Source organism: Antedon bifida, chromosome 2 (assembly GCF_963402885.1).
Source record: "Antedon bifida chromosome 2, ecAntBifi1.1, whole genome shotgun sequence".
In the NCBI taxonomy this organism is placed as follows: Eukaryota; Metazoa; Echinodermata; class Crinoidea; order Comatulida; family Antedonidae; genus Antedon; species Antedon bifida.
Genome location: NC_136227.1, coordinates 36,094,592 through 36,106,287, shown reverse-complemented (window position 1 = coordinate 36,106,287; position 11,696 = coordinate 36,094,592). Strand labels below are relative to the sequence as shown.

Below are 11,696 nucleotides of genomic sequence, written 5' to 3'. Positions count from 1 at the left end.
ACCGCGAATGACTAACAATACCATCTACCCCATATTACACTGAACACAAACTCATTTGCATAACAACGCACGGCATACCAAACTGTTTAAAATAGAGCGGAAAGGTAGGTACGGGTTCCCGGAAATGACACCTATATTTTGAAACAAAATGTATAAGAGTCTTCTGTACCCCTACCATGCTTGAGGCTGAACAAAGACAATTTTGAAAAATATAGAGCTGATGGGTTCCCGCTCGAAATGTCACTTTCCATGATTTGAAATTATATGAAATAAATAAATAAGACACATGGGCATATTTATAATGTTCTTATATTTGATCTCATCAGTCCTCCATTAACCAGCCCCATATTTAAAAATGCAGACAAACTGTCTGTTTAAATATTTATTCTGGGACGACCCGGCCATACACGCCAACTACCATAAACTTTTATTCATAACATATAATAGTACAACATAATATCTTGATATTTCCCTGCACAAACTCATTTGCATGACGAAATCGTTTATGATGGGACAAAAATGTGGCATCATGAATTGCCGGATTGGGAATTTCTTGTAATTTTGTCTGGCAATCTTTTCAAAATGGCGACGAAGCCTCGCACGACGAGAAAGAGCGGGATAAAAACACGAGATTTTCAGTGAAACGAAAGCTTAATTATTGTCTGATATCGGGAATTGTATTACCTAGACCTATTTTGCAAGTATTTAACAAAATAATGTAAAATAAATCTTAAATTAGATTGTAAATAAAATAGAGTAGGCCTAGGTCCTAGTCTAGAGCTCTAGCTAGCTAGGGCCAGCCCCCTCCCTGCTGGCTGCTAGCCTAGCCTGCTATCCCATCTACCCAGATTTAATTCAAAAATCTATTTATTATTATTATACCTGCTGTCTGTAGTAGTAGGCCTTATCTTAGTAGTAATAGCCTAGTATAAGTATTGTATTATTTTGGATGTATTTTTTTTCTGTTTACTGTTGAACCATGGTGGAGGTATAATTCCATAATATCTCCATGGTTGAACTAAATAAACACACTTTTTGATTGCAGAAAATGTCGAAAAGAAAAGCTGTGGAGGGTGAAGAGCCCGAGTTGGGGTCATTTTCAGACCATTCTAAACGGAAGGTTAGGTTTAATGAAAAGGAAGAAAGCAGTAAAGATGAGAAAACAAGTCGCTTCAATGCTAAACACTCACTAGATAGTGATGAAGAAGATAATACAGCTGACCCATCAACTTATAACATTGAGGAAGGGGATCTTGTAGAAGGTGTGTAGGTTGTGTGAATGTTGTAGAAGGTGTGTAGGTTGTGTGAATGTTGTAGAAGGTGTGTAGGTTGTGTGAATGTTGTAGAAGGTGTGTAGGTTGTGTGAATGTTTAATGTATGAGTAGTAGTTTCTTATTCACGAAAAATACATTAAATTAAACATTTAACAATTTTAGTTACTCTTGAAACTCTTTTTTTCCAAAACGTTAGCGCACAACTAAAAAAGTTTATCACAATAAAATTAAATCTATAACTAGAATTTAATTCGTCACTTTGACGAATTATAGGTGATCATTTTTATCATTTTACTGAAATTAATTTTTTTTAAACATGCATGTACGTTAACATACGATCGGAAAATGTTGATGTATGCCATCCTATTATATGCTTATAGTGCTCAGTTGTGCCTATATGCCATATACAATATGTACAGTATATACTGTATATCTATATACAGTGTAGCATAGGTGAAATTACGGGACACACATGTTCTAATTTTTTGGCATGATGACGTTATCAAACTAAACTTTAAGATGACAATTTCGAAAGATAATTAATTGAGCAAAAAAATATTAGATTTGGAAAAAAATTTGGCACGTAGAAGCGCTGTGCGCGCTCTTTGAATTGTGTATAACTTTGACGAAAAATATGAAAAAACTACTTTTTCACTTCAACTGGCCATATGTTAACGTCACAACATCCGATAGGCTTAATTTTTATATGAATTAATATCTACATTTCATCAGCTTTCATAATAAATTATAATCATCAAGGTAACCCTCAATTCTGAAGAGCTGTAAGATATTCAAATTTACTGCGAAGGTGAAATTACACGGCCTACGTTATTCAAGTTTTTACGCGTGATGACGTCATTAAAATGAAGATAGTGTCAACTCATGATAAAGATAATTAATTAAGCAAGCACATACTGAAAGTTGTGCGAAATTCGAGCACACATAACCAAGATGCGCTCTGTTGAATGTGATAATCTACACAAAAAGATAACAAATCCTAATTTTTAAATTCAAGTGGCCATTTGATGACGTCAAAACATTTTGTACGTAAAATGTGTACATGAATTCATATCTACAACTCAATGGCTTCCAGAATAAGTTAAAAAAATTGGGGGTCATCTTGCATTCTGAAGAATTATTTTCATTTTAAAAAAGACCTATTTTTCACCATTTTCAGAACTTTTGTAAAATTAATGTGCGCATTTTGTCATTTTTAACGTGCTCGTATAGCGTTATTTTAAGTTGGAACTGACTCAAATTTGGTGAATGTACTAAGGATGGTGAGTAGAATGAGATTTGTAAAAAAATTCATATTTTTTACGCTTTTTAAGTATCGCGCGCGCAAAAACGCATTTTTGCGCAGTAATTTTTTGAAACACGCAAATGCCCTAATTCATGCTCTAAATTGATCAAAACTTAATTTTGAGCGTTTTAAATTTTTAACGCGCGATATCACGCGCATGAACCTACGTGCGCGTGCGTTTTTATTTGCTAATATTTTTACCCTTGATCTGAAGTTTACGTGTAGTGAATTTCATTAATATGTGATAATGAATTATGGAGATATGATTGATAATGTGATTTCGCAAAATGGCGTATAAATGTCGTCACGGATGAGTGATCACGCTGGAAAGCTTATTAGGATTAAGTTATATTATTTGAAAGATATTCTGAAATTTTTGTAATCATTGACATTAAACTTTTTGAGATAATTGTTACACAAAATAGTGTACAGAAACAATAAAAAGACTAGACATGTAACTCGTCACTTTGACGAGTTTGGTTTTCCGCCGCGCAAGTGGTGCAACATGAACGTGTAACGACGTACCTTACCGTACCGAACATTAAGGGGATAGGTTGAGGACAAAAGGAAGTGTCCACGTTGGCATTATGACCTGAACTGAAGAATATGATATGTTTTTATTGCTGAATTCTATTAGTTTGATTCATATATAGTATACACAGTATAATCTGTATCCATATCACATACAGTGTAGAATAGGTGAAATTACGGGACCCGCTATTTATTGCAATTTTTAACATGGCGACGGCATCAAAATGAAATACAAAGATAGCAATTTCGGAAGGATATTATCTCAGCAACAACATATTAACGTGCAAAAGAAATTTGAATACGTGAAATATTGATGCGCGCTCTTTTAAATGCAATGAATTATGACGCAAAAGATGAAAATACGACTTTTTTCATTTAACTGGCCATATGATGACGTCACAACATCCGATTGGCAAAATTTTCACATGATTTCGTATCTAAAATCCAATAGCTTCCAGAAAACGTTTTAATCGTGATTATCAAATTTTATTCTTACGAGCTATAACAGATTAAAATTTACTGTAAAGATGAAATTAATGCCACACGTAATTTAAATTTTTAGGAATGATGACGTCAAAAAAAATAAAATATTTATAATTCATGCGAAAGACAGTTGATTGACCTAGACAATATCAAAATTTGGGTGAAAATGGAAAACGGATAAGTGGAGATGCGCTCTATTCAATCTGGTGAGCTATGACGAAAGATACAAAAATCCTAAATTTTATATTCGCGTGGCCATACGATGACGTCACAATGTCCGGTTAGCCATATTAATACCTGATACGATATCTACAACTCATCTACTTCCAGAATATGCCATCCACAAAAAGTTGACCGTCTAGTTTAGAAATTACGATTGTTTAAAAAAATGCATATTTTAAACGAATTTTTTAACCTTTTCATAAAAAACGCGCGCAAATTGTCCAATTCGACGTGCTCGTATGACGTATCTTTAAGTCGAAATTGTTTAAAATTTGGTAAAATTACTAGAAAAGGCTGGAAAAACATAAATCACGCGAAAAAAATACGTTTTCAATGCTACGTGCGCACCGCACACGTAAAAATGTGCGCACGCGTGGGAATTTTTGACATGCTTAAAACGACATGAAACGCGTAGAAAATTGATTATAAATTAATTTTGCGCATTTTGAAATTTTAAATGCGCGTGCGCGCGTAACTTTGTGTAAAACACGCAATTTTTTTTCCACAGAAAGTTAGCGCATGATATAAATTAAACTTTTGGAAAGTTTCAATATAAAATGTTATTTGGTTTTCGACCTATGTTAAATAGAAGGAAATCGTTAAATCACGCGTAAGTCACGTTGCGCAATTGTAAACGTCATGAAAAGCTTCGCAGTACATCTTCATGTGCATGACGATATGTTGAGAAAGTTACAAAATGTTATGTTTGCAAGTTTTAGAGAAAAGCGTTCCACAAAAATCATACAGAAAGAAAGAAGATCAAGAAAAAGATGTTGATTTCGTACAATCACAAGAGGTTTTCCTGCAACTTCGTTGCGGAAAACCAACTAGACATGTAACTCGTCACTTTGACGAGTTTGGTTTTCCGCCGCGCAAGTGGTGCAACATTAACATTAAGGGGATAGGTTGAGGACAAAAGGAAGTGTTCACGTTGGCATTATGACCTGAACTGAAGAATATGATATGTTGTTATTGCTGAATTTTATTATTTAAATTCATATATAGTATACACAGTATAATCTGTATCCATATCACATACAGTGTAGAATAGGTGAAATTACGGGACCCGATATTTATTGCAATTTTTAACATGTTGACGGTTTTAAAATGAAACGCGAAGGTAGCATTTCCGAAAGGAAATTATCTCAGCAACAACGTATTAGCGTGTAGAAGAAAATTGAATACGTGAAATATTGATGCGCGCTCTTTTAAATGTAATGAATTATGACGCAAAAGATGAAAATACGACCTTTTTTATTTAACTGGGCATATGATGACGTCACAACATCCGATTGGCAACATTTTTACATAGTTTCGTATCTACAATCCAATAGCTTCCAGAAAAAGTTTTAATCGTGATTATCACATTTTATTCTTACGAGCTATAACAGATTAAAATTTACTGTAAAGATGAAATTAATGCCACACGTGATTTAAATTTTTAGGCATGATGACGTCAAAAAAATTAAAATATTTTTAACTCCTGCGAAAGATAGTTGATTGACCTAGACAATATCAAAATCGGGGTGAAAATGGAAAACGGATAAGTGGAGATGCGCTCTATTCAATGTGGTAAGCTATGACGAAAGATACAAAAATCCTAAATTTTATATTCGCGTGGCCATACGATGACGTCACAATGTCCGGTTAGCCATATTAATACCTGATACGATATCTACAACTCATCTACTTCCAGAATATGCCATCCACAAAAAGTTGACCGTCTAGTTTAGAAATTACGACTGTTTAAAAAAAGGCATATTTTAAACGAATTTTTTAACCTTTTCATAAAAAACGCGCGCAAATTGTCCAATTCGACGTGCTCGTATGACGTATCTTTAAGTCGAAATTGTTAAAAATTTGGTAAAATTACTAGAAAAGGCTGGAAAAACATAAATCACGCGAAAAAAATACGTTTTCAATGCTACGTGCGCACCGCACACGTAAAAATGTGCGCACGCGTGGGAATTTTTGACATGCTTAAAACGACATGAAACGCGTAGAAAGTTGATTATAAATTAATTTTGCGCATTTTGAAATTTTAAATGCGCGTGCGCGCGTAACTTTGTGTAAAACACGCAATTTTTTTTCCACAGAAAGTTAGCGCATAATATAAATTAAACTTTTGCAAAGTTTCAAGTTGAAATGTTATTTGGTTGTCGAGCTATGTTAAATACGAGAAAATCGTTAAATCGCGCGTACGTCACGTTGCGCAATTGTAAGCATCATGAAAAGCTTCGCTTGACGACGTTACATAAATGTCAAAATGTCAACATAGTTAAAAAAATGTTATGTTTGCAAGTTTTAGAGAAAAGCGTTACACAAAAATCATACAGAAAGAAAGAAGATGAAAAAAAAGATGATGATGATGATTTCGTACAATCACAAGAGGTTTTCCTGCAACTTCGTTGCGGAAAACCAAAAAAAAAAAATAAAAAAAATAATAATAAAGATTTTATACAATAACAATAGGTGATCATTTTATTCTAAATGATCACCTAAAAATACAAGTATATACTGTATTACAAAACAACTTTGAAAAATACAATTACAATGTTACATTTAGTTATATTTTTCTAGTAGCATGCAGCCTGTACATTTTTAGGTACAGTAATTGATTCCATTCAATAACTCCTTAATAGGAAATACCATACTTTTTCTATAGTAAGTTGTTTCAGTGAATAGGTGTTTCTTTTTTGACAGGTTGTGAGGACAGAACATTGGAGAGTGAAGGAGGAATGAAACTAACTCCTTTCAACCTGAAAGAGGAAATGCAGGATGGGTACTTTGACAAAGAAGGAAATTATTTTGAGAAGAAAGATGATGAAATCAAAGACAGCTGGATGGATGAAATAGATTGGGTGAAGGTAAAAGTGAAAGAAAGTTTGAGAAAAGATGAGAAGGACGAATCCAGTATGGTAGGGGATGAACCTGTAAATGAGCTTAATATTCTCAAAAACATTTTGCCTTTTCTTAAACCGGGTGAAACGATTTCAAAAGCAGTTCGTCGGTTAGGCGGAGGAAAACAGACAAAAAGCAGACCATGGGAAAAAAAGAAAAACAGTGGTAAGGCAGCAGCAGCCAATGAGAATGTAAATAAGGATGACATGTTAAAACTGACTGAGCATGTTGATGAACTTGTCGCTAATGGCAACTATGAAGTGTATCAATACACTTATGAAAAAATTACACATTTACTTGAAGAACAGAAACGTAAAGAAGTAAAGAAAAAAGCAGATGCCTTTGACATGTTCTCTGACGATGTTGATGAAGAAAAATTGAACACAAATAATCAAGATGGTAATCATTATTTTATTTTTGTTGTTAAAGATGATAAAAATGACCAAAATTATTTATGTATGCGCAAAACAACAAAAGACAAATTTGAAAGTCAATTTTATATTTATTATGTCTACTATATATCAATTCTATAAATAGTTTTAAGCAACAATTGTGATGTACAGTATTTTTTAATCCTTTTGTTATAACTTTTATGACTTGTCTTTTGTGTTTTTTCTATATGAATGTTTTTTTTGGATGTTTTTATGAGGAGCAGAGTCTTAAATTTTATATTAATTATGTCTATAATATATTGATATTATAACTTTTGTGTCTTTTGTGTTTTTTCTATGTTAATATTTTTTATGGATGTTTTTAATGAGGAGCTGAGTCTTACATTTTATATTTATTAATTCATTTTTATCATATAATAAAGTAATATGTAAACATCTTTTATTAAATTTCTAGATTCAAACGAAAAGAAAAATCAATTGAGTGTGGATGAAGTTTACTGGGAGTACCGATGGGAAGACAAAGAGGACGCTGAGATCCACGGACCATTCAGTAGTACCCAAATGCAAGAATGGGTCCATAAAGACTATTTTGCCGACGGTGTTTTAGTTAGAAAGGTTAACTCTGGAGCTAATTTCTACACATCTAAGAGAATAGACTTTGACTTGTATACATAGTTTTTATGATTGAGTGTGTGTGAACAGCAGCAACATATTGTAATATAATGTTGTTATGAGGTACTTTGTAAGGAAGACTCTTTACTCGCTTTGCTGTCGTAACATATATTATTTATTCAGAATATACTTGATACAATAACTGAATAACTAACTGACTAAGGAACAGAGGATTAGTGATGCTGGCTGTAAGGTGTTCTTCTGAAGAAGTGGCTGTGAAGTGTGTCTGGGCTCTTCTGAAACTTGGGAGTATATCGGCTTCGGTTCATTTACATATGTCACTACGTAATCTGTGAGGGTAACGATTGGTTCTAAGTTGATCCAGGGGTGTTTAAGTGGGAGTGATTAACGGTATAATAAGGTATTTCAATGATGGATGACACTGTCAAATCTGTACTTAAATAGTGTCAATCTCTCCTGGTTTAACGATGGGATAGGTCAAATGTTAAACTAAGTGTTTTCTTTAGGGATTCTTTTATAAACTAATGGTCATTAAAAAACATCTGGACAAACTCTCCTCTGGACTTTCTGGGTCAAGTTTGTGAACTCAAATGCAAAGGTTGATTTCTTAATTATAAAAGTAGGCCTATATCATTACATTACATCCCTCTGTTTCCCTTTTTTTTTTTCTAATCTATTTAAAATATAAAAATGGTTATAATAGTGGCATGCAAAATTAAAGTTATATAAAAGAAAAAAAACATGATTATACATATAAGCAAAAATTGAGTTAGCCAAAACCATTGACTCTGAAGTGTAACCTTATCACTTTCACTCTCTCTCTTCTCTCTCTTAAAAAAAATGAAATTAAAACTGAATTTTGTATAAAATTTCCGGAATTTATATAAAAATTTGGAAAAAAAAATGTATAAAGAACAAAAGTTTTCTTCAAGATCGACATAATTGTGGGTCGTTGCTTTGGAGGCATGCTACACTCGGATTACCGAAATAAAGACATCACAACGGTTGGGTTTCCCTAAAGAACATCGGTCAAGAAGGCAACTCTTGTTAATTATGCACTCTAATCTATAATAACGGTATTCGCGTAAATCAAACAAAATCGGTCAAAATAAAAATACAAAACTTAAAAATGGTATGTTACATTGAACATACATCAAATCGTGCGACAACTTATCGCATTCTAATTAATGGCCTTCGAACATAAATCAATCAAATTAAAACATAAAACTCAAGAAAACTGTGGCTGATCAGCCTAAAATCAATATCAATCGACTCAAGATATCGAACTTAATCACTTAAAACTTTAAAAGAAACAAATGTGTGTGTCCCGCTGACACAAACTTATCCACAATATATCGTTATCATCACAACTTTATCACAAATTTATCGATTTAAGCATTTATATTCACAGGTAATTACGATTTCAATCGGTCGACAAATTCGACTTTTGTACTCAATGTAAAAAATACAATTAAAAGTACTAAGAAAATCTCCTGTTCTTGTATATCAATTAATTAATTAATGCTTGAGATTAACGACTCAAAGGTTAAACAAAATATTTGTTACAAAATTGATTGTCGTTCTTTTCAATATCTCAATATATCGATCATCAAAATTCAAAATAAATCATTATCAAACTCGTTACAAAATCAATACTTAATCATAATTTCAATTCTCTTTTAACTGAAATCACATCGTTACTAAACAAATCTTATCAAATACGTAGACTATGCTATCATTAATTTAGCAAATGTCGTAATTAAAAAAAATTCTCGCAAAAAATTAAATCAGTAACTTGTTGCATTATACAAACGTTTTATGAATCGTTTTGGCGATCCACTTATCGGTATCTGTTTATCATTAATAATCTCTTTAATCAATTTATCTGTATCGTTATATCTGTCGATATTCCACCAAAATTTTCGAACATTAGATTCGTGTTTTGTTTTATCAGTGTTGCGTTTGGCTGAAGTCGGTTTAGAATACGAAACTAAAACTTGGAAATGTCCTGCTTTAAATCTACCACGGTTTAATGTCATATTTGAATCATTAGGTGCTGTCATAATTAAATTAGTTTGTTCCTTAATTTGTTCTTCTTTCATTTGGAATGGGGCTGCTAATCCCATGTTATTCTCTACACAGTCAATGTAAGGTTGCAAGTTAAGGGGTTCTACTTTAGTTGGATGTGTAAGGGTATCTGATTGCAATTGGGTGGGTGTCCTATCATGTTCGTCGACAAATTAAACATTGTTTTCGTCATTTACTACGTTAACGGTATTCTGAATTTTCTCGTTATTATCGGTGGTTTCATTTTATTATTATGATTATTTTAACAATTTAAAAAAATTTTAAGTGTATACCATGAACTTTCACACTGGGTTACAATTCAAAATGGTTTTGACTTACCCCAATGCTTCGGATCCAATTAAAAACGAATTAAAGGAAATGCAAAAAGTGTTCAACAATGTTCAAATGTTCAAACAACGAATTAAAGAAATGTTAAAAGTGCTCATCAATGTTCAAATTTTCAAACAACGAACTCAAAAAAAATGCGAAAGGTGTTCATCAATGTTCAAATTTTCAAACAACGAACTCACAAAAATGCGAAAGGTGTTCATCAATGTTCAAATTTTCGAAGTTCAAAATTAAAAAAAGTAAATGTTAAAAAAACGTTCTAAAAAAACTTGAAAGTGTCCAAACGAAACGTTCTTGTCCGCTTGCTTCTGTTTTCCGTCTTGAGTCTTCTTGTGTCTTCCTTGATTATCTTCTTTATCTTCATCAAACGGTTATACGAAATTAAAAAATTCTGCTTCTCTTGATCCAGTTAAAATGCCGTCTTGAAAAAAAAATTCTGCTTCTCTTGATCCAGTTAACTGCTTAATTGAAAAAAAAAAACTCTGCTTGTCTGATTAAAATATAAATTTTAGCTTGTCTTCGTGTAATTTTCGGTTTTCTCCTATCAAACAATTATCTGACTGGTGGCTGGTTTTCTTCGTCTTCGTCTCTTGTTCTGTTTCAAGAAATTATCTCTTGCTTTTATTTTCTGCTTCTTGTCTTTATGTTAATTATCTTGTAAATTTTGGTTTCCTCGCTCTGTCCCTTGTAAAATTTGGGTCTTCCACCATGTAATATAATGTTGTTATGAGGTACTTTGTAAGGAAGACTCTTTACTCGCTTTGCTGTCGTAACATATATTATTTATTCAGAATATACTTGATACAATAACTGAATAACTAACTGACTAAGGAACAGAGGATTAGTGATGCTGGCTGTAAGGTGTTCTTCTGAAGAAGTGGCTGTGAAGTGTGTCTGGGCTCTTCTGAAACTTGGGAGTATATCGGCTTCGGTTCATTTACATATGTCACTACGTAATCTGTGAGGGTAACGATTGGTTCTAAGTTGATCCAGGGGTGTTTAAGTGGGAGTGATTAACGGTATAATAAGGTATTTCAATGATGGATGACACTGTCAAATCTGTACTTAAATAGTGTCAATCTCTCCTGGTTTAACGATGGGATAGGTCAAATGTTAAACTAAGTGTTTTCTTTAGGGATTCTTTTATAAACTAATGGTCATTAAAAAACATCTGGACAAACTCTCCTCTGGACTTTCTGGGTCAAGTTTGTGAACTCAAATGCAAAGGTTGATTTCTTAATTATAAAAGTAGGCCTATATCATTACATTACAATATACCAAGCAATTATGATAAACTTAATTTGACAGGTCATTGAATAGCACTTAAAGCTTGGTTCACACTAGGACTCAAAGCTAAATAGTGTAGCAGCACAAAGCTTGGTTCCCACTAGTAATCTGATTATTGTCTAATATGCAGTATTTTTTTGTAGAAACATTTTGAAAAAAATAAAAGAATCAACACATTGTATGAGATGTGCGGTAAAAATATAGGTATTAGTTTTTGACTAAAATATTTAATGAAAGCTAACACAATTTTAAAAT

At 32.7% G+C, this 11,696-nt stretch overlaps 1 protein-coding gene across 2 annotated transcripts; it reads left to right on the top strand.

The window, feature by feature from the left end:
* The first annotated feature begins 488 nt into the window (after nucleotides 1–488).
* LOC144834914 (CD2 antigen cytoplasmic tail-binding protein 2-like) lies at nucleotides 489–11,644 on the top strand. 2 transcript variants are annotated; one of them, XM_078689900.1, is made up of 5 exons: nucleotides 489–701; nucleotides 1,046–1,262; nucleotides 6,517–7,113; nucleotides 7,561–7,819; nucleotides 11,431–11,644. In XM_078689900.1, the coding sequence occupies exons 2-4, from the start codon at nucleotides 1,049–1,051 to the stop codon at nucleotides 7,779–7,781; spliced, it is 1,032 nt and encodes a 343-aa protein (XP_078546026.1). In that variant the 5' UTR covers nucleotides 489–701; nucleotides 1,046–1,048; the 3' UTR covers nucleotides 7,782–7,819; nucleotides 11,431–11,644. The 2 variants fall into 2 exon arrangements, with proteins under 2 accessions (XP_078546026.1, XP_078546025.1); XM_078689899.1 differs by having other exon boundaries at nucleotides 491–718.
* Nucleotides 11,645–11,696: the final 52 nt, after the last annotated feature.